Source organism: Balaenoptera ricei, chromosome 14, assembly GCF_028023285.1.
Source record: "Balaenoptera ricei isolate mBalRic1 chromosome 14, mBalRic1.hap2, whole genome shotgun sequence".
NCBI classification, from domain to species: Eukaryota; Metazoa; Chordata; class Mammalia; order Artiodactyla; family Balaenopteridae; genus Balaenoptera; species Balaenoptera ricei.
In genome coordinates, this window is record NC_082652.1 from 40,466,193 (window position 1) to 40,488,185 (window position 21,993).

Genomic DNA, 21,993 nt, shown 5'->3' on the forward strand with positions numbered 1-21,993 from the left:
CCCTCCCAAGAGAAAGAATGAGCTTTCCCTAGACCCGGGGGCAGCCTTGCCCCACGCGAGCACGCGGCCCTGAGCAAGCCTCCCGGAACGGAGTGGTAGCCAGGCCCGGAACGTGTCAGCGAAGGTGCAGCTGGAATCCAGGGCGCCGACACCCTCCCTCGGCACCCGACAGGCTTCCGGGTCACGCCTCCGCCCTCCGCCCTCCGCCCGGTGGGCCGCACTGGGACCCCGCCCTCCCGGAAAGGGGAGGAATCGCGGAGAGCAGGCCGTGGTCTCGGCCGGTGGGGGGGGGGGGCGGTGGGGGCCCCGCCCGGGGCCCCGCCCCCACCCCGCGGCTAGGGGGCCGGCGCCGCGAGTCACGTGCCGGAGGGCTGGGGGCGTGGCACCAGGAAGCGGCCTCAGCGCCCGCGAGATCGCCGCCGCCGCCGCCGCCGCCGCCGCCGCCGCACGGCCGGACTCCCAGCGCCGGGCGCCGCTCGCTCAGCTCCACGCTGGCGGCCGCCCCCGGGCCCACCGCCGCCGCTGCGGCGCCCGCCATGGGCGAGGAGGACTACTACCTGGAGCTGTGCGAGCGGCCGGTGCACTTCGAGAAGGCGAACCCGGTCAACTGCGTCTTCTTCGATGAGGCCAACAAGCAGGTGCGGGCAGGCCCGCGCCCTCCTCCCCCGCGCGGCCCGGCGCGCCCTGCCCGCCGCCCCCGGTGGCCCCGGGTGTCCCGCGCGCTGGGGCCGGGAGCCCGGGGACCAGGCCTGGGGCCTCTCCTGCCGTGCGGGCGCGGGATCCGCGCCAGTCCCTTCCTGTGGGACCAGGCTCCGCTGCGGCCGGGGCTTTCACCCCCGAAGTGACAGCGGGGCGGACCCCAGCCCCCGCGCCGACGCCGCGCCCCTCGGCCAGTGTGGTCAGCTGGTAGCACTCCGGTGTTTCCTCGGCTCCTTTTGTTGTCTGTATTTGTCATTAGTTTCCTTTGCATTCAAAGATTTAGACGTTGAGATTTTCATTATTCTCGGAATTTTGTAAAGGGGCGGGGTGCGGGGGGCAGCGGGGCGGAGGAGCAGGGTGTGCGCAAGTGCCGCGGCGGCGCCTTTGCCGAAACGGATTAAAACTTGTAGCCTCGCTCGGCGGGCTGCTCTCGGAATGCGAGACTTTTTTGGTCTCTACTCTCTTGTTTCTGAAGATTCGTGTGGACGCCAAGGCTCTGCAGTTTGCTATGCGTCACGTTAGTTTAGTTGAACCAAGGGTAGGGTGTAGCAGAAATCATCGTTGCAGGTTGGTATGTGTCTAAAGCCTTTCAAAGTTCGGGCCGTTAAAACGTTGCTGCTTTTCCCTCTCAGGTTTTTGCTGTTCGATCCGGTGGAGCTACTGGAGTGGTAGTTAAAGGCCCAGATGACAGGAATCCCATCTCATTTAGGTAATGATTGTATTGACGTTTTCAGAATATTTCAGCATGTAAACAAAATGGTGTTTTTCTGTTTTCATTCAGAAGATTTTAAATTTTGTCCTTGTCTCCCCTAAGAGGGCTGAAGTGTGGGGCATATCCTAGTCTGTAGGAAAAGGGAAGCAGACACCTGCTGTGCAGTCTTGGTGGCACATCTTAGTACCTCCTGCAGAGTGAATGTGTGGAGGCCTTCCCTGTTATTTTGGGATCCAGATACTCCAGCTCAGGGCACCTACTTCCTGGCACTTGAAATTAGCCGGTCAGTGCGTTGATGTGCCTATTTCCGGCTTCTTGAGAGGAGGGCCTTCATTTCCTCTTTCGGCCCAGGGTCTTTGCAGAGCGTTTGGGAGGTGGAGGAGATTCCTAGGTCAGTGTTTCCCATCTAATAAAGTGCATTAAAATCTCAGCTTCCACTATACTTAAGGGGAATGAATAACAGCCTCTTTTACTTTAAGAGATATCTCAGTTTGGATGATAAAGTATCTGGTCACCTTAACTCTTTTGATTACAGAAGGTGAAAGTACAGTGTAGGCCCTCATTTTACATTTTACAATTGGCTTGTGTAAATAGGAAACAGTTTTTGAAGCAGAAAATGAATCCGCCTCTTTTTCTTTGATCATCATTTGTTTGGAAAACACTGATTGCAGCCCCTGTGCTGGGCACCAGGTGTGGGAAGGCTTTGAGTTAGCTTGGCTCCCTTCTGGAAAAGTCATACATTTAGTGTGGGAGGCAGGTGAGTGGACTCATACTGTTTACTGTGGTAGGTGCTGTAGTAGTGCTCTGTTCAGAATGTGGCCACAGAGAAGAGATGGACATTTGTCTTGGTATCGCCTGGGGAAGACCACTGCCCAGGCGGGGGAAGGCCTCAGAGTGGAGCGAGGCTTGAAAGAGAAGATTCTAGGTAGAGAAGAGAAGAGGCTTCCGGATGGAGAGAACAAGAAGGCATGCAGGCACCGTGTTGGGGGGGACTCCGAGTCTGTGTGACTGAAAATGAGGTTTCATGCAGGGAAGGGGTGGGTGGTGGTGGTGTGACCTCTGGCAGCAGTCAGCTATATTCTGCTGTGGATTTCGGGCTTTATCTTGTTCCTGAAGGTAAAGGTGGGGCGTGGCGTGATGAGATCGATGTTTGGAAAGGGCGCACTGTTGCAGCCTTGAAGCTTGATTATTGGGAGCCTGTCAGTCAGGGATCCCATTAAGAGACAATTGCTATAATCGGAGCAGGGCGGGGAAGACCAGCCTGAAGGCACTGTAGACCAGCAAACAATAGGCACTCAAAGGTTGCTTAAGAAGGTCTGGGGTAAAACTTGGCAGGTCTCTTGGGTGTGGAAAGTGAGGGTGAGGCCATGATCCAGATTAAGGGGCTCAGGAAGGCTTGATGGGGGGAGATACTGAACTTAACCCTCTTTTTAAAAAACATCTTATTTACTTTTAATAGCTTTATTGTGGTCTAATTATCATTAATTGTATATATTTGACATATGCCATTGATGAGTTTCGACACGTGTATCCATGAAACCATCACCAGTCAGGACAGTGAACATCCCCTTTCCTCTGAGAGTTTCCCCTGTGGTCCATTTCTTGACTTCCCATGTAACGTCCGATTGAGGCAGTTGTGAGACCCGAGGTGGAGCCCACCTGGCGGTGCAGCCCATTAGGTACTGGGTGGCAAAGAGTAGACTCCTTTCAAAAGCACTGCTGTACTTCAGTCAAAAATAAGTAAGTAAATAAATATTTCACAGCTGCCAGCATCTCAAAGAAAAAAGAAAGTGCTGCTGTGAGGGAGATGGAGAGGGAAGGCGGCTGTGTGGAGAAGGTTACTGCATGGGTCTAGACTTAGTTACGCCTAAAGGGAGGCTCAGGTGAAAGTGCAGTGTTCTCAACACCTCAGTCGCTTGTTACCTGCAATTCTGTCGATTTCTCCCGCCACACGTTGCCAGTTGGACTTTGTTGTTTGAAAAGCGGTCCTACTGATAGCGTCAGAAACATAGTTTTAATTTTAAACTAAGATTTGCTGCTTCATGAATTTTTTTTGTGTGTGTGTGGCTGCGTTGGGTCTTCGTTGCTACACGCGGGCTTTCTCTAGTTGCGGTGAGCGGGGGCTACTCTTCGTTGCGGTGCATGAGCTTCTCACTGCGGTGGCTTCTCTTGTTGTGGAGCACGGGCTCTAGGCGCATGGGCTTCAGTAGTTGTGGCTCGTGGGCTGTAGAGCACAGGCTTGGTAGCTGTGGCGCACGGGCTTAGTTGCTCCGCGGCACGTGGGATCTTCCTGGACCAGGGCTCGAACCCGTGTCCCCTGCATTGGCAGGCGGATTCTAAACCACTGCGCCACCAGGGAAGTCCCTTCCTGAATATTTAACTTGTCTTTTTTCTTTTCACAAAATGATAGATGCTAGAATGCAGTTTTGAAGTGTAACTCATAACCTGCTCTTTCTTCTTTTAAAGAATGGAGGACAAAGGAGAAGTGAAGTGCATTAAGTTTTCCTTAGAAAATAAGATCTTGGCTGTTCAGAGGACCTCAAAGACCGTGGTAAGACATATCTTTAAATACAGTATGAAGAAAAGGACATTAGAAGTACATTTGGAAGAGAATGAATTGCAAAGTTCCAGTGTGACAGGAACCATTTATTATTTTAATGTCATGGAAGCTGTAGTTATGCTGCATTGTATTTGAGCTTTCGGATTCTTGAAGGTGAGAAAGACATTTAAATGGGTAAATACTTATGGGTTAGTTTGTCATTTTTTACTTAATTTTTTTTTTTAAAGTAAGTTGGAACTTCAGGTATCTTTTGTATTGATTGACAGCCAGCACCATAGGTTATACGAAGCATATCTTTGGCGACTTTGTGAGTTAAGCTTACCCAAGTAACTCCATTTATTCACTTCTCTCATCTTTGAATGCTCAACCTAATAGGAGCAGATATTCAAAGCTGGAGCAGCCTGTCGGCATTTTAGTCTTCATAAATCTTCACCATCGCCATTCATGGAGTAGAGGAAAAGCCGTCGGGAAGGAGGCAGAATCCTGTTTCCTTCTGTCAGTATTAATTACTAAAATTTTTGGAAAGCCCCTAGTAAAATACAGCAATCCATTTCTCTGAAATCAACCATTTGAGGAGTGAATTTTCAAAATCGGTTTCTAAACCCTAACAGTATTTGGATTAACTCATTTAAAAAAATTGAATTGTCGACCTGCTGCTATTAAGGGGCCAGATTGTCCAAATCAGTCTTTTTATTTTAACCCTGTCTTTGGGTTTTGTCAGGTATTTTTTCTGATCACTTTTTAAATTTATTTGTCTTTTTCTCTTGTCTCATTGTATACCAAAGTAGGTCGGCAGTATGCTGCCCAATCCACATTTCTCCTCGTGTGTGTTTTTGTTTTCCAGGATTTTTCTAATTTTACCCCGGATAGTCCTCAGCTGGAGTACACTCAGGAGTGCAAGGTATGGGCCTGATCCTTTCCCAGCTGGTGAGCGTTAACTCCGGGGGTAGAGGCGCAGGGTAGCGTGGTAATTTAGAGCACGAACTTGGAAGCAGGTTGTGCTTGAATGCTGGGATCTGCCTCATGTTGGCTCTGACTTTGGACACTTCTTAAAGTTTTTAAAGCCTGTTTCTTCGTCTGTAAGATGGAGCTGGAAGAATTAAATGGATGCAGGATGCTGAACACCGAGCCACGTCAGCACTTGGTGGCTGTTGTCTTCCTGTTGCCCCTGCCCTTCTCTGCTGGGCGGCGATAGCAGCCTCTTTGGAGGTTTTTGGAAAAGGAGTTCTTTTTCCCTTTTTCCTGACGATGTTTTCTTTTCTCGACTTGTGCTCTTCGTGTCCTTCCTCTTCCCTCCGCCCTCCCTTCCTCCCCTCGGTGGAGATTCTAATCCGTTTTAACTAGATTTGCTGGCTATGCTGAACTAGGCTGGTGGGGGCTCAGCTCAGCGGGCATCGCGGCACCCGGGAAACCCGCAGAAGTGCAGGTGGATAGGGTATAGCTTTTTCATTTTTGTGACGGTTTTGCTGACTGGGGATCCAGGTGGGTCCCTCAGCAAGGAGGGGCCCGTCTGCAAACGCCTGAGCCCCTGGCAGCGCTCCAGGTCCTCTGTGTGCAGCAGAGCCCTGGCCCTGGCCCAGCTGCCCTTCGGCTCCCGGGCTGCTCATCACCACGTGACCTGGGACGGGGCTCAAGGCCTCCAGCCCCATTTGGGGCAAGAGCCACGGAGAATCTTTAGGCCTTTATACTTTTATAACGCCAGCCTTTATGATGTGTTTGACTCAGAGTGTCAGCTGGCCTTTGATTCCCAAAGTAGAGGTTGGTATCTGTGAGTGCTTGGCAGTTGCCTTTCCCTCTGTCGCGTTACGAGAAGGACTTCAGATTCAAGTGCTTCAGTGAGGCGTTACAGGTGAAAATCTGGGAACGGTGTATTTAAAAGAAAGTTTGATTTGTTCATAAGTAATCAAATCTCGGTAACTTTTATTAAAGAGCAATACAAACAACAAGGTATTTTAAGCTTTTGAACAGAATTATACATACATTTTTTTTTCTTTTAGTTAAAAAAAATCTTTTACGATTCTTTTCAGACCAAGAATGCCAACATACTAGGATTCTGCTGGACCAGTTCTACTGAAATTGTCTTCATCACAGATCAAGGAATCGAATTTTACCAGGTACTATATCACTTACGTGTGCTAGAGAAAGGTCTGTGATCATGTTTGGCCGCCTTTTGAATTCAGCACTAGGTAGATATTTTGAGATTCCAGAGCTTTAGTCTTTCGTTTGGGTTTTTATTCTTTTTTTCTAATTACAAGTAATACATGCTTTTTGTAAAACATTCAAACGTTACCAAGATATATGGAAGGTAAAAGTCCCCCACAGTCCCTAGAAGTAACCATTATGAACCATGTGATGCATGTTCCTCCATTTCATTCCTACACAGGTAGCAACATTTGTTTATTTTACAGAAATGGTTATATTGTATATAAACTTGTGGCTGGCTTTATTTATTTATTTATTTATTTATTTGCATAGCTGTCCCTTAGACATCTTTCCATATTTGTTCTGGCTGGTATTCTGTTGTGTGGACCTGCTACAGTTTAACCAATTCCTGTTGAACTTCATGCTTGTTTTCATTTTTTAGTGATTACAAACAATTCTACAGTGATTTCAAGCAGTGAAATGGTTTGTAACCATTGTTTTATATTCTTAGGTGAGGCAATTGTTGGAAGGGAAATAGCCTAGGTACAAACATCTAGAAAGCTGAACAGATATCACTATATTTCTTCTAGAAGTTGCACTCTCACTAGCAACGTAGGAATCTCCATTTTCCAAACCTTTAGCGGAACTGAATGTTATAAGTCTGTAGACATTTGCCAGTCTGAGAGGTGGAAAGCCATTTTAATTTGTATGTTTCATTACGAGTTAGGTAAGCATCTTTTGTGTATTGTACATTTGTGTTTCCTCTTGAACTGCCTCTTCCTCTTAAAAAGAATTTTTTTTAATTGTGATAAGAAGCACATAACATGAAATTTACCGTCGTAAGTGTACAGTTCATTAGCATTAAATATATTCACATTGTAGTGAAACAGATCTCTAGAAGTTTCATCTTGTAAAACTGAAACTCTGTACCTATTAAACAACAACTCCCCCATTTCCCCTTTCCCAGTCCGTGGTAACCACTGTTTTCCCCGTTTCTATGAATTTGTCTGCTTTAAGGACCTCTACCTCGTATAAGTGGAATCATACAATGTTTGTCTTTTTCTTGCTGTCTTATCTCACTTAGCATAATGTCCTCGAGGTTTATCCATGTTATAGCATGTGTCAGAATTTTCTTCCTTTTTAAGGCTGAATAATATTCCATTGTTATACATACACCACATTTTGTTTATCCATTCTTCCACTGATGGACACTTGGATTGCTTCCATTTTTTTTGGCTATTGTGAATAATGCTGCTATAAACACGAGTGTGTAAGTATCTCTTTGAAACCCTGCTTTCAGTTCTTTTGAGTATATACCCCTAAAATGGGATTGTTGGATCACATGGTAATTCTATTTTTAATTTTTGAGGGGTTACCATACTGTTTCCATACTGTTTCCAATGGCAGTTATGCCATTTTACATCCCCACCAACAGAGCACAGGGTTCCAGTTTCTACACACCACCAACACTAGTTGTTTTCTGTTTTACTGATAGCAGTCATCCTGCTGGTTCTGAGATGGTATCTCATTGTGGTTTTGATTTGCATTTCCCTGATTAGTGATGTTGAACAGCTTTTCATGACTTGTTGGCCATTTGCATGTGCTCTGGACAATGTCTATTCAAGTGCTTTGTTATTTGGATTATTTCTTTTTGTTGTTGAGTTGTAGGAGTTCTTCATATATTCTGGATATTAACCCTTTATCAGATAGATGATTTGCAAATGTTTTCTCCTGTTCCGTAGGTTGCCTTTTCACTCTACTGATAGTTTACTTTGCACCTTCCTCTTTATCTTTTAATATGTTCTGGCTGCCTGACCTATTGGGAAAGCTTCTGAGATCTCTAAGTGGAGCCAATGTGGAGAGTGTTAGTATTCTTTCAGGTGTTAACTTTGTTGCCCTAACGAAAGCAGTGTAATTTAGAATGTACGAATGGAGGAGATACACCTGTGTAACAGTGTGCAAAGTGAATGTTGTGGTGCTTTGCTGTAGGGCTGTAATCAGAACCTATTTTAAATGTGCCTTGATTATAAAATACTAGGTTTGCATGCGGAGTCTCAGGAACACGTCTGTTAGAAGAAGGGAGCCCCTCCCAGCCGCAAATTGAGCCTGCAGGCTGGGTGGTGCCTGACTTGGTACACGTGGCTCCAGGGGCGTGGGTTTGTTTTGACCGTTTCCATGACGAGTGAGGATGCTGCTCCTCCCTGCCCTTTGGTGGGTGGTGCCTGGGAATGAGGGGGCTCGGCCCTGGCCTGCAGTGAAGTGGGCTGCCTAGGCCGTCACTGGTGAGGCAGGTCCCCTCGCCTCTCCGAGCCTTATTTTCTCCCCTCAAATTGGCCTAATGATGCCCAGCTCTCAGCGTTGTGGAGAGAGTAAATGAGCTAAGATTTGGAAGCGCTAAGCACAGGGCTGGATAAGTGGTAGCTGTGATAAATAAAAATGATTATTTTTTTCTGTTTAACCTACTGGGTTTTTTCTTCTGCTTTTTATTATTTTCTTCATTTACTGTGTCAGTCTTCAGACTTTTTTTTTTTTTTTTTTAATTTATGGCTGCGTTGGGTCTTCATTGCTGCGCGTGGGCTTTCTCCAGTTGCGGCGAGCGGGGGCCACTCTTCATTGCTGTGTGCTGGTTTCTCATTGCAGTGGCCTCTCCTGCTGCAGAGCACAGCCTCTAGGCACACAAGCTTCAGTAGTTGTGGCACGCAGGCTCAGTAGTTGTGGCTCGTGGGCTCTAGAGCGCAGGCTCGGTAGTTGTAGCGCATGGGCTTAGTTGCTCCGTGGCATGTGGGATCTTCCCAGACCAGGGCTCGAACCTGTGTCCCCTGCATTGGCAGGCGGATTCCCAACCACTGTGCCACCAGGGAAGTCCCAGTCTTCAGATGTTTTACTGTTGTGTTTGTTTGTTTTGGCCAAGCCACGTGGCATGCAGGATCTTAGTTCCCCAACCAGGGATTGAACCCGTGTCCCCTGCAGTGGAGGCGTGGAATCCTAACCACTGAACGACCAGGGAATTCCCCATTTGCTGTATTTAAATGAAGGCTCTGTTTCTTGAACTTTGCATCAGGTGTTACCAGAGAAACGGAATCTGAAACTCCTGAAGAGCCAGAACATCAACGTGAACTGGTACATGTACTGTCCCGAGAGTGCTGTGATTCTGCTGTCCACCACGGTGCTTGGAAATGTGCTGCAGCCCTTCTATTTCCGGGTAAGAGTCAGCTTCCCTTTAAAAAAATTTCCCCTCCTACCTTGTTCCTCTAACATCCTAACTGATCCAGTAACTTCAAAGGGGCACATTCCTCCAACAAGAGCCTTGCCACTTCCGACCACTAGAGGGCACCCCGTACCATCCCATCACCGCCGAGAATGAGTCCTTCTGGGGACAGGCCCCTGGGACCCTGGAAAGAATGGAAAGACATAGTGCGTGTATATCCTCAATGATTTGATGTGGGGAGTGCTAAAACATCAGAGGGGGTTTAATAAGCTTTTCTTAAAACTTTTTTCTTCCCCAAACAGGCTGGCACTATGTCAAAGCTGCCCAAGTTTGAGATCGAATTACCAGCTGCACCTAAGTCAACTAAACTGAGCCTCTCAGAGAGAGACATTGCCATGGCGACGATGTATGTCTGTTCTTTGAGAGAATTCCTTCTCGTAATTGCTTTCAGGGATATCATGATAGAAGACGCATGTTGTAAGAACTCCAGGGCTGCCCGTGCTCCGGTAGCCTTGGAACACATGATAAGGACTCCGCCTTCTCTGCTTTGTACCCAGATCTTATGAACGTAGAAAGCCCGTCATCTTCTTGACATTCTTTTTTGATTTTATTGACTTTGTGATCTTAGGGAATTTTTCACCATTCTAGTCTGATAAAATGTGAACACTGAACCGATTTATTTCTTAGGTTTCTTAGTTTTAGAAATTTCTTTTCAGTCTGTGAGTCAAAGCTTATCACAGATTATTTTTTAGCTAAAATATACTTGTTCTAAAGAAAAACATAGTTTACATTTTTGATCTAACAAATATAGACCTGAATTACTTATGTAGGAAAGTATATTTTCATTTGGAAATGCAGATATCTCAAATTTTAAAACTTTATTATGAAAGTATCAAACACACAAAAATAGAAACTGATACAAAGAATCTCCTATATACCCATATTCAACAAATATAAACAGTTTGCTCCTAAATTACTTGTGATTCTTCTATGGCCTAAGACAGTGGTTTCCAAACAGTAAAATTTTTTAGCATTTAGAATGCTTTTTTTTTTTTTTAAGAAATCTGCGGCATCCTGGTTTAGAAAAAGATAAAATGAGAACAGTCCTTGCAAAGGCGGAGACCCTTCCCCCAGTCTCCTCCTTGTCCCTGAGGCAGCCCCAGCAAAGTGTGAACTCCTGGAATAAAAATGTACATGCAGGAACTGGTCACGGCAACATTTATCAGATGAGGCTTAAAAATCAAGAGTGATAATATTTTCCTGTGATTAAGGAATGTACTCATTATATAAAACTGGGAAATTACAGAAAGTTAAAAAGAAAATGGACTTAGCATATTACTCAAGGGCAGCTATTGACAACATGTATTTCGTTCCAGTAGTTTTGGACATTCTTCATAAGTCATTCTGCAGAAGTTTGTGTTTTTCTTTTGAAATATTGTGATCAAGCTATACTTAGTTTAGTTTTTTTTTAAATTTTTTTTATTTTTGGCTGCGTTGGGTTTTCGTTGCTGCACGTGGGCTTTCCCTAGTTGTGGTGAGCGGGCTTCTCATTGCGGTGGCTTCTCTTGTTGCGGAGCACGGGCTCTAGGTGCACAGGCTTCAGTAGTTGTGGCTCATGGGCTGTAGAGCACAGGCTCAGTAGTTGTGGCGCACAGGCTTAGTTGCTCCACGGCATGTGGGATCTTCCTGGACCAGGGCTCAAACCCGTGTTCCCTGAACTGGCAGGCAGATTCTTAACCACTGCACCACCAGGGAAGCCCAAGCTATATTTAGTTTTGCATCCCACCTTTTCACTTAACTTTATAATAGGCTTTTTTTTTTTTAAACTAACTGCACTGTCTTTGTAAATATTTCTGTTGGCTGCAAAATACCCCATTAAGTGAATATCTCTTAATTTACTTAACTATGGCCTTATCACTCTGCAGTTAGAATGGAGGGACGTCAAACAGCCAGCATGACTTACGTACGTCTCTTTGTTCTGTGATTAGATACGGACAGCTATATGTTCTCTTCCTGAGGCATCATTCTCGGACCTCCAATAGTACTGGAGCGGAGGTAGTCCTATATCACCTACCACGGTATATTTAATGCTTTCTTCCCTCTTCTCCGATTGTAAAATATGAATTAGAACTTGTCGATCTATGTTTTGACCTTTCTGTTGTCCTACAGAGAAGGCGCCTGTAAAAAGATGCACATATTGAAGTTAAACCGGACAGGGAAGTTCGCCCTGAACGTGGTGGACAACCTGGTGGTGGTTCATCATCAGGACACGGAGGTATGAGTTGGTGGCGGGGTGGGGGTGGGGGTCCTGCTTGAAGGAGCTGTGAAAATGGATACAATATTCTGAAAGAGACGAGAAAGTGCTTTTTATGCTCAAAGTTTTGATCTTCCAGGTGGAAATGGGTTTGGATTTCTAGATGGTTTAGGAAAACCCTACCAGTTGATTATCATAATTAAACACTGTTTCACAAAGTAACACATGTGAGGAGATTGGACTTTGGAACAATTGTTCGGTCGAATCATCTAAGCTGGGGATTCCCTGCCGAGCCCGCGTGTTGTGGGAGCACATGAGCCCTGTACTTCCTGTGTGAGTGTAGATGACGGTTTTGAGGCTCTGTGGCCACAGAGAGAGAGCTAGAATGATCCTGCTGCTTCCACCCCATCAGCTGGGTGTCTGGTGGGAGACAAGCCACTTCCCTCCTTGCCTCCTGGAGGCTGGTGACACCCGTATCGATAACTAATAAAGATGTTGCAAGTTAAAGTGAAAAAGATCTGTTCAAGTCACTGGAGCTCTTCAGAGGCAGCATGTCATAGATTCCAGGAATACTTCTGAGAGCCGTAGACATGTACAAGAGAGCTGGGATGTTCCAGCAGGTTCCTCCTCAAATAAGAGCCAGCGTGCAGGGGTGGAACGCAGGCACGGGACTCCTTCAGCTGATCCGAAACAGCAGATGTGAGGTCACGAGAGGGACGGGTGGAACGGTGGTTTGTCTGGGCTGGTATCACAGTCTTGCCTTTCTCCCCCGCAGACATCAGTGATATTTGATGTCAAGCTGAGGGGGGAGTTCGATGGCACCGCTACCCTCCATCACCCGGTGCTTCCAGCTCGATCCATTCAGCCCTGTCAGATCCCTGTGGCAGGTAAAAGGGAGTCTCCGTGTGTGCATGGAAGGGGGAGCAGATAAAGGGCTTCCCAGATCTGTTTGCTTTTGCAGGGGGTGATTTTGGGTTTTGTTTTGTTTTTTAAATGATACTTCTGCTGATTCTTTAAGCTAAAATTGTGTTCTTATGAAAGTGTTTTTTAATTTTTTGGTCCTGTGGGATCTTAGTTCTCTGACCAGGGATCAAACCTACGCCCCCTGCAGTGGAGACGCAGAGTCTTAACCGCTGGACCGCCAGGGAAGTCCCGTGAAAAGTGTTTTATAAGAGAGAAGAATCTTCCTTTGAAGAAAATAGAATGATTCTCTTCTTTGAGCTTTAAAATGGAGAGTTGTGATTACACATTGAAGCCCAAAGATTTTTTTAATGTTGAATAAGACCTTGACATTTCTGTTGGTCTGTGCTCTGTAGCCCTGAGGTTAAATTTGGCTGCTTATGGCTGTTATTTTAACCTGGGATCACTTTTTCTTATCTTTTTCACATTCTGCATCATAATTATAATAAATACTGCGTTTTCCCTTGACTGATGGTCACAGTAAGTACTTAGGCTGTGGTTCTGAGGTTATTCTGAACCACTCCTCCAACCTGAAGAGGTGGCAGTAGGAAGTCAGAGAAGAGACAGGGTCAGGATTTCAGAAAAAGGGAAAGAAACCATTTGGTTCCTTTTGCTTTTTCCCAATGTAATCGATTTTAAGGTAGAACTCAAATCATATTCTCTGCTTTTCAAGGAGACTGGAGTCTAGAGTAAGCTAGTTGAAGTTTCAGTGTGTAAACCGTAGAAGGATGGTACACATTTGGAACTCTGGGAGGAGTGTTTTCTTTTTTTTTTTTTATTTTTAAAATTTATTATTTATTTATTATTTTTATTTTTTTTTGGCTGTGTTGGGTCTTCGTTTCTGTGCGAGGGCTTTCTCCAGTTGCGGCGAACGGGGGCCACTCTTCATCGCGGTGCGCGGGCCTCTCACTATCGCGGCCTCTCTTGTTGCGGAGCACAGGCTCCAGACGCGCAGGCTCAGTAGTTGTGGCTCACGGGCCTAGTTGCTCCGCGGCATGTGGGATCTTCCCAGACCAGGGCTCGAACCCGTGTCCCCTGCATCGGCAGGCAGATTCTCAACCACTGCGCCACCAGGGAAGCCCCGAGGAGTGTTTTCTTAAAAGGAATCCCCATCAGATAGCTTTGGTGTGTCGGCCTCGCCTGCTGGCAGGATGTCCTTGTACCTGTCACAGGGAAGAATCAGATCAGGCTCTGGGTGATAGTTTAGCAAGAGCACTGCCTCCTGCCTGCCTGCCCAGTCTTGCCAGATCAGCCAGAAGCTGAGCAGAGTTTGAGAATAAGCTACAGTGGAACCTTGAACAGTGGAGTTAATCCACATATAATTTATGGTCAGCACTCCATAGACGAGGTTCTGCATACAAGGATTCAACCAACCACAGTGGTTTTTACTGTTGAAAAATATTCCTGGGCTTCCCAGGTGGCGCAGTGGTTGAGAATCCGCCTGCCAATGCAGGGGACACGGGTTCGAGCCCTGGTCCGGGAAGATCCCACATGCTGCGGGGCAACTAAGCCCGTGCACCACAACTACTGAGCCTGCGCTCTAGAGCCCGTGAGCCACAACTACTGGAGCCCACGTGCCATAACTGCTGAAGCCCGCGTGCCTAGAGCCCGTGCTCCAAAACAAGAGAAGCCACTGCAATGAGAAGCCTGCGCACTGCAACGAAGACCCAACACAGCCAAGAAAAAAAAAAAAAAATCCCTGTATAAGTGGATACATGCAGTTCTAACCCGCCTTGTTCGAGGGTCAGCTGTAGTTTGCACATTTGATTAGGTCTTTTGGCCCTCTCTGTTCTTTCCAGCTTCTTCCTTTTCCCAGGGTAGTGATGTTTAAAAGAGTAGATTGTGTCAAGTGATTGGCTTGTATCTGCTGCTCACTCAGCATGAAGGTAACTGCTGGCAAATTGGGGAAAAAACAACTCTAAACATTCCAGCCCTTCAGCTCTGTTCCAGTTGTTTAGGACCAGTAAGAAGGTAGTCAGGTTCTGATTGGCTGTTTATATAAAGCAAAGGCCAGGTGTGGCTAAAACAAGAGCCCAGAGATTAATAAGAATTCAAGAGTCCATGAATCTCTGGGCTTCTAGAGTGGGTTGGCAAAGCGTTTTTTGTGGTTAATGACTTTTTGTTTTTCCTGCTAGACTCCAAGCCCCTCACAGGTTTGTAGCATCTTTGTATCTTGCCCCCCTGAGCTGTCGCAGGTGTGCTGTCGCAGGTCAGGAAGAGCTTGTTGGACTATTTTGAAAGACGAGACCAGCAACTTGGGGAAGAGCCAGCCTCCCTTGTTTCCCCTTCTGGTTTTGGTCTGTTCGACCAGTGGCTCTCGAGCTGGCTACACATTAGGATCACCTGGGGGGCTTTCAAAACCAAAGCCACCTGGCTCTCACCTGAGTGCATTAAGTCAACGTGATGGGTAGCCAATCAAGGCCCACGTGTAGGACCCTCACTCGTAGGTTCCAAATGCAAGTGTTCTTTGCCTCAGCTTGTCTGGTCTGGCCCTGTCCTCTACTGGGGGGTCTGTGGAAAATTACCACCTTTTCCAACCTGCCGATTGAAACCTATTTTCCGATTGTACCTGAGTAGTTGGAACAGAACTAGGATAGTCATGTTCAGTTTGTAGGCTGCATTTCTCAAGGTCACAGCGGGCTTCCCCCACAGACATACACACTCGAGCAATGTCACTGGTAGTTGTGAGTCCCTGTCACGTGAGGGTTTTATGGGTGGGGGGGGGTCTGCTTCCCAGGTGAGATCTCTGCCTGGACCTACTCTGTGCAGTGGAGAATTGAGCTCATTATTTAGATAATTAAGCCACAAAACACTTTATTTGAAATAGTCTCAGTGAATTATCTGAGTATTTGATTCTGAATCACCCAGGTGAATTTCTCAGTTCTTTAATGTGCATGTGTGTAAAAAAGAAAACGCTGTGAATTGAACCTTGACCTGCTTTCTCCTTGGCGAGACATCTTCATGGATGGTTCTCGACTTCCCCCTTCCTCCTTATAGGTGTTATCAGTGGGACACGACAGTTCCCTTCTTCGTTATTTAACTACAGTCGAATGAATGTTTACTGAAGGAAGTATTAAGTGTTACCTTTACGTCCCAGTATCGGCAGCACCTTCTGGCTGCGTCACCAGCCCTCACACACACGCATCTTCTCTCTTTGTAGGTCCTGCTCCCGTGACCAGCCAGTCCCCCATCCCGTGTAAACTCTGTATCCTTTCCAAAGGCCTTGGCTGGGCACAACAGGGGAGCTGTCACCTCTCCTTACACTGGGGTCTAAGGGTGGTCCGAGCCCCCGGTCAGGCGTGAGTAATGTCGTGGGAAGCGCCTGTGGGGTTTCCTTCCCGTCGAGGGCCGGGCACCTGGGGCGGCCTCAGCAAGCAGGGTGGAAGGATGCTAATCGGGGCTGGGTTTGCCTTTTGTCTTCATCTCTTCCTGGTTTAGAATTTCCTATAACGTGTAGATTCTTCATCCTGGATTGTCTTTCAACCTGACATCATCATCAGTGCGAGCCAAGGTGGGTCGGGGTGGGGGTCACCCTGTTAGAAAGCTGTGCTTGCTGACGGTCTCCCGTCCGTCTTGAGGGGTGCCAGCCCTCGGAGGGTTGGGAAAGGGGTGACTCAGATCATTTCCAGTGAAGCCTTTGGTTCTTCTCTTCTGGAACCCCAGTTGAGAAGGGCTCTGCCCGCCTGCCCGGCAGTGTGGGTGTCAGGAGGTTCAGGGCTGGTGGATGGCTGAGTTACGGAGCTCCTTTGGGAGCCTCAGGAATTGCCTTTTGACTAATGAGCCAGAGCAGGAGAAACCGGAGCCCAGGACCGAAGTCCGTGCCCTGCAGACACCCGTTCTCCCTTCAAGGTCAAAGGGGATTGGCCAGGGGCGGGGAGGGGTCGCCCGTCTGTATGCAGTAGACACTCCGCGGGTACACGTGGAGTCACTCTGTGAGGAGTCAGCCGACACGCAGAGGTGCTTTGGCTGCCACTCCCACTGTTGTCAGACGTGTCCTGAACATCGCAGCCTGTGCTTTGGTGTGAGAAGCAGCCACTGGCTGTGCTTTGCACCACTTCCCCCCATGAATGTTGAGGGGAACCAGCTTTGGGGCTTTTGTTTTGGTTTGCGTCCCACTATTAAATTTGCTGCCTCTCAATCCAGGTTACCTCTGGAACCTCCAAGTGAAACTTCAGCCCATAGTAAACCTCTTGCCAGATAAAGGAAGGCTCATGGACTTCCTCCTCCAGAGAAGGGAATGCAAGACCGTCGTCCTGTCGGTGTGCTCGCAGAGTAAGTGGGGTCCTCACCCTGCGGTCTGATTCCTGACACTGCCTGTGCCGCCCACCGGAAGATGGGCCACATTTTTATCTTGTCTGCAGCCGGTAGGCTCAGTGACAAGTGGATTATTTAACCCCCTGGAAAGGCTGCTCAGTATGAAAATGACTTGTCTCTACATTCCCTGGGTAAAGACTAAATAAAGCAGACCTGAACATGGGCACACATGAGGGTAGAGGCTGCCCTCCCCAGCTTGAAAACAAACCTTTTTCAGAATCCAAGTCACTCACGACATTTATACCTACTTTGAGAATCTTCTGACGCCCTCCGTAGCTACGTTAGTAACCGGCAAGGGCTGGCGAGTGCCCTTGGGCCCCGGTCTCTACAGCGTTTCTCTGAATGCCCTGGTGACCCCCGGAAATGAGTCATTTCTCTCACAGTGTGTTTAAGTTCTAAAGTTGATGCAAGGTTGGCCGACATGTGTGAACCTTGACTCCTTCCAGTGTTGACAGAGTCAGACAGAGCAACGCTGCCTGTGATAGCCACTGTTTTTGATAAACTCAACCAGGAGTATAAGAAGTACCTGGACGCCGAGCAGAGTTACACGCTGGTAAGTTGTATGTACGTCATGAGGGCCTCCTCCCCACCCCACCCCGGGTATCTTGTCTGTGTAATTATAACGCAAGATTCTGACAGAGTGACACCACTGAGGTTTGCTGTGTGCCAGAGGGCAAGGTGGCCGGCCGTAGGGGAACGTAAATCCAGAGTCCCTGTGTCCCATGAGCTAGAGGCTGAACATCACTTAATGTCTTCACCTTCTTTTGTTGTTTTTTTATATATATATTTTTTTAATAGTAATCTTTTATTTATTTTTTAATTTTTATATTTATTTTTGGTTGTGTTGGGTCTTCGTTTCTGTGCGAGGGCTTTCTCTAGTTGTGGCAAGCGGGGGCCACTCTTCATCGCGGTGCGCGGGCCTCTCACTATCGCGGCCTCATTTGTTGCGGAGCACAGGCTCCAGACGCGCAGGCTCAGTAGTTGTGGCGCACGGGCTTAGTTGCTCCGCGGCATGTGGGATCTTCCCAGACCAGGGTCCGAACCCGTGTCCCCTGCGTTAGCAGGCAGATTCTCAACCTCTGTGCCACCAGGGAAGCCCCTTTTGTTGTTTTTTAAAAATATTATTTTTTTCTTTTGGCTGTGTTGGGTCTTCGTTGTTGCACATGGGCTTCCTCTAGTTGCAGCGAGCGGGGGTTACTCTTCATTGCGGTGCGCGGGCTTCTCATTGCGGTGGCTTCTCTTGTTGCAGAGCACGGGCTCTAGAGCGCAGGCTCAGTAGTTGCGGCCCAGAGCATGGGCTTAGCTGCTCCGCGGCATGTGGGATCTTCCCGGGCTAGGGATCGAACCTGTGTCCCCTGCATTGGCAGGCGGATTCTTAACCAGTGCACCACCAGGGAAGCCCTCTTTTGTTGTTTTTAATCAGTGTTTGATCTTACACGTAGATAGCTCCTTGGTCTGCCTTTATTTTATGGATAAGAAAATCAGTCTCAGTTTGGTTATTTTATATGTCTTTCTGCCAATCCAGAGCCTAGACTCAGTAAATCAGAAATATAATCATTTTGCCACTTGTTCTTCCTTCCCTTTGAGGATGTAATAGCTATAAAAAATAAGGCGTGTCCTGGCATTCAGTCAAGATCCCCTTAGGACTGTGATGACTGAGTATTAGCACTGTGCTTTTCCTATAGTAGGCTCAAGTGTTTGTTGTGAAGGGCTGGAAGAAATTAACATGCCTTATCAGGGTCTGCTGTACTGTTTCTTATTGTATCTTCTGAAGCTAGAAAGAAGTTCAGGACAAGTGGAATGAATGATTCCACTTCAAGAATCTGATTAGTCTGAAGGCTAAAAATGGAAGTGGTTTTAAACAATAACAAAAACCCCAGAACGCCCGTCCCCTTTAGCTACTCAGGGATAACCCAAATGCTAGATGGTCTGTGATTAATAAAATTAGGGAGTTATTTTAAGAGGTTAAAAAAGTGTCTCCCTGGCAGTCCAGTGGTTAAGACTCTGAGCTTCCACTGCAGGGGGCGCAGGTTCAATCCCTGGTCGGGGAACTAAGGTCCTTGCATGAGGCGCGGTGCAGCCAAAAATTAAAAAAAAAAAAAGTCTCGATAAAACTATGACTTAGGCTTTTTAGTTCATCCGTGAACACTGGTGTATCTCCTGACCTCCTAAACTCCTCCCCGGCCAGCACAGGAAAGAGTTTTGTCCAAGTAATGAAATAAGTGTCATCCTCTGCTCACGTCTTAGGCTCACAGCATCTAGGGGTTCAGTCTTTTTGGATTAACTGCGAACACGCCATTTCCCGGAAGACGACTGAGGTCCCGTTTGTGATGTATTGTGCAGGCACTGGAAGCGGGGCAGAGCCGGAGCGGCCCGCTCCTCAGGAGGCCGGCGCGCACCCAGGCCGTGGTCGACCAGTCTGACATGTACACCCACGTCCTGTCGGCGTTTACGGAGAAGAAGGTAGGGGAGGCTCGCCACCCCTTCTGGACTGAAGATTCCCAAAACAAAGATCTCATTTGAAGGGGATTGAGGAAAATGAGTAGAACTCAGAATGTGATTAGAGTAACCGGGTTATCTTGGGTGAGGACTGAATGCTCATGGTTTGGCTTCTAATGCTCAGGCCTAAAGATGATCCCCGACCCGGGAGGTTCTGGAGGGGTTTGTGCAAAAGCAGCCAAGTAGAACCCTGGAAGCAAGGGGGCAGATAAACAAGGAGCTGTTACACGGAGCCTCCTCTGCCACTCTGGTTCTAAACACTTTTCCCCTCTGTAGGAGATGCCTCAGAAATTCGTGGTAGCCGTGCTCATGGAATATATCCGCTCTCTGAACCAGTTTCAGATCACAGTACAGGTACCTTCAAGCCAGCGTCTGTGGTCCCATGTTAGAGGGGCAGGGGATTATTAAAGTAAAAGCACTGTCAGTACCTTAACTGAGATGACTCTCCGTACGCCACAAGAGTCTGCACACCTGCCTCAGACTCTGTGACCCTCCTCACGTGACCCCATGTTCTCAGGTGGAATGGTCAGTTTCAGGCCGGGTCGGGTTCTTTCGCCCGTTACTTAGAGCAGCCGTGGTCCTCGGCATACTGAGCCTCTAGTCTGTCGTAGTTGAGCGACGTGGACACCGTCTCTCCTTCTGTCTCTGTCTCAGCATTATTTGCACGAGCTTGTCATCAAGACGCTCGTCCAGCACAACCTCTTCTACACGCTGCACCAGTTCCTGCAGTACCATGTCCTCAGCGACTCGAAGCCTTTGGTAAGTACCACCCAATTTTTACTTTTGTGACTTAAAATTTGACCTTTCAACATACGGCAAGTCTAATCTGAAAATGTGTCTTCCAGGCTTGTCTGCTGCTCTCCCTGGAAAGTTTCTATCCTCCTGCTCATCAGCTGTCTCTGGATATGTTGAAGGTAACTCTGATACAGCAGAGTTTTAAACCCCACAGAAGGGTGTTCCTATTGCTTGCACTGACCTGGATTCTCTTTACCTTACTTCTAGCGACTTTCCACAGCAAATGATGAAATAGTAGAAGTTCTCCTTTCCAAACACCAAGTGTTAGCTGCCTTAAGGTTTATCCGGGGCATTGGTGGCCATGACAACATCTCTGCACGAAAATTTTTAGATGCTGCAAAGCAGACTGAAGACCGCATGCTTTTCTACACTATATTCCGGTTTTTTGAACAGCGAAACCAGCGTTTGCGAGGGAACCCTAGTTTCACACCAGGTGAGAACATAGCTGCAGGGAAAAGACCTGGGGCGACCACAGACTCGGACAGTAGCAGGAGAGCACTGGCAGCTGGGGGGGCGAGAAGCCTTTTGGTTTGGAGAACTCTCGGGTTAGTTCTTAAAAAACAAAATTTTGTACCAACCCGCGTAATCCTTAGCCTGTTGTAGTAAGAGTGGATTCAAGGTGCTGATGGAACTGGAGTTCTGCTCTGGAACTGCAGTGGGGTGTCGGGGTGGAAGGCAGGGTAGTCTGGGCCCAGCTCTGTCTGACATCTGGGCTTGGAATGGCCCTCGCTGAAGAATCAGGAACAAGACAGGAAATGGCTGCGGAGGGTTGTAAATGGCCTGGGGCTTGTTGATGTTTTAGTTTTAGGCAGAAAGCATTGGCTAATCACTCTTATCTCCAAAGTTTTGAAATCTAAAGCACCCTCTTCCTTAGGATGGGGAGGAACCTGTAACTCTTTCAGGGCTCCCAGCATTTACTGATCACCCTGCTTCTCCCCTGTCTCTCAGGGTAGAGGGCAGTTTGCTGGGGGCTGTAAAGGTTCTGTAATGGCACGAGCTGGGTAAATGGAAAGGACAACAACTCAAGAGCTTAGGAAAACAAAGTATTTTATGAAAGAAAAATAAGTTAAAACCCAGTATCCACATCTAGGAGCTGCAAAGTGTTCATTCTCGTTTTCCTCCTTTCGTGCCTTGTCTAACGGATTAAATCTGTATTTTCCTTTATAGGAGAACACTGTGAAGAACACGTTGCTTTTTTCAAACAGGTTTTTGGAGACCAAGCTCTAATGAGGCCTACGACGTTCTGAGGTCACTTGCTAGTTTTTTTTTATATATATATAAAATGTGTACAAAGTTAATTTATTGCGTTAATAAAGCTCTTTAAACTACAAGATGTTATAATAAAGTATATCTACGACATCCTCAAATGTTACTAAAAATATGGTATAGAACTTGTGTGATGGCTTACTCCTACAAAAGGAGAAACATTGCATTGATTGGCCTTTAGAAAGTGTCAGTGAGCAGATAGCAGCCTTCCCAGCGTCCCCTTCTGCCTGCCCGAGAACCAGGCTTCGTTCCTGGAGAACCGGAGGGCGCTCCAGCGTCTTGGGGCTGCCTCCAAGCTCAGTAATACTCCTTCAAGGCAGAGTCTGCATTCCTGAGTTTAAAAGCGCTATGGCCGAAGCTGCTGCTGTTAAATAGCCTGACATCTGCTCGCACTCAGGGTTCAACTGAGCCTTGACAATGCAGCTGCTGTCCAGTGGTGAACCGACCAACTGACCTGCAGAGTCTCCGAAGCCCGTGAGAGAGCTAGAAATTGAGAAGCTGCTCTCGCTCTGTACCTCTGTATCGCTCCTGAGCGGCCAGACTTCTGGCTTTACTTATCGATGGTCCTGTGAGGGATAAAAAGA

General features: G+C 47.4%; 2 protein-coding genes across 3 annotated transcripts in view; one reads left to right on the top strand and one right to left on the bottom strand.

The window, feature by feature from the left end:
* Positions 1-447: 447 nt before the first annotated feature.
* On the top strand, positions 448-21,474 carry RMC1 (regulator of MON1-CCZ1). Its single transcript, XM_059895305.1, has 20 exons — positions 448-638; positions 1,332-1,408; positions 3,878-3,962; positions 4,816-4,872; positions 5,999-6,085; positions 9,175-9,315; positions 9,624-9,727; positions 11,310-11,399; positions 11,491-11,596; positions 12,351-12,462; positions 15,696-15,740; positions 15,993-16,046; positions 16,679-16,807; positions 17,296-17,402; positions 19,193-19,312; positions 19,625-19,702; positions 20,003-20,107; positions 20,194-20,262; positions 20,351-20,576; positions 21,311-21,474. The coding sequence occupies exons 1-20, from the start codon at positions 537-539 to the stop codon at positions 21,388-21,390; spliced, it is 1,974 nt and encodes a 657-aa protein (XP_059751288.1). The 5' UTR covers positions 448-536; the 3' UTR covers positions 21,391-21,474.
* Positions 13,362-21,993, bottom strand: part of NPC1 (NPC intracellular cholesterol transporter 1) — a 56,495-nt gene continuing 47,863 nt past the window's right edge. The window contains exons 25-26 of one of the 2 annotated variants that reach the window (XM_059895304.1): positions 21,864-21,975; positions 13,362-13,698 (exon numbers count right to left, since the gene is read on the bottom strand). In XM_059895304.1, the coding sequence (XP_059751287.1) occupies positions 21,893-21,975 (83 nt within the window). In that variant the 3' untranslated portion in view covers positions 13,362-13,698; positions 21,864-21,892. Of the gene's footprint in view, positions 13,699-21,173; positions 21,976-21,993 lie in introns of those variants that run through there. The other variant, XM_059895303.1, reaches the window with a different exon arrangement.

Excerpts from the sequence above, each read along its gene's own strand:
- RMC1 (XM_059895305.1), top strand. The coding sequence starts at position 537 with ATGGGCGAGGAGGACTACTACCTGGAGCTGTGCGAGCGGCCGGTGCAC. Across the intron at positions 16,808-17,295 it reads CCTGTCGGTGTGCTCGCAGA|TGTTGACAGAGTCAGACAGA; the intron begins GTAAGTGGGGTC and ends GACTCCTTCCAG. Across the intron at positions 19,313-19,624 it reads CGGCGTTTACGGAGAAGAAG|GAGATGCCTCAGAAATTCGT; the intron begins GTAGGGGAGGCT and ends TCCCCTCTGTAG.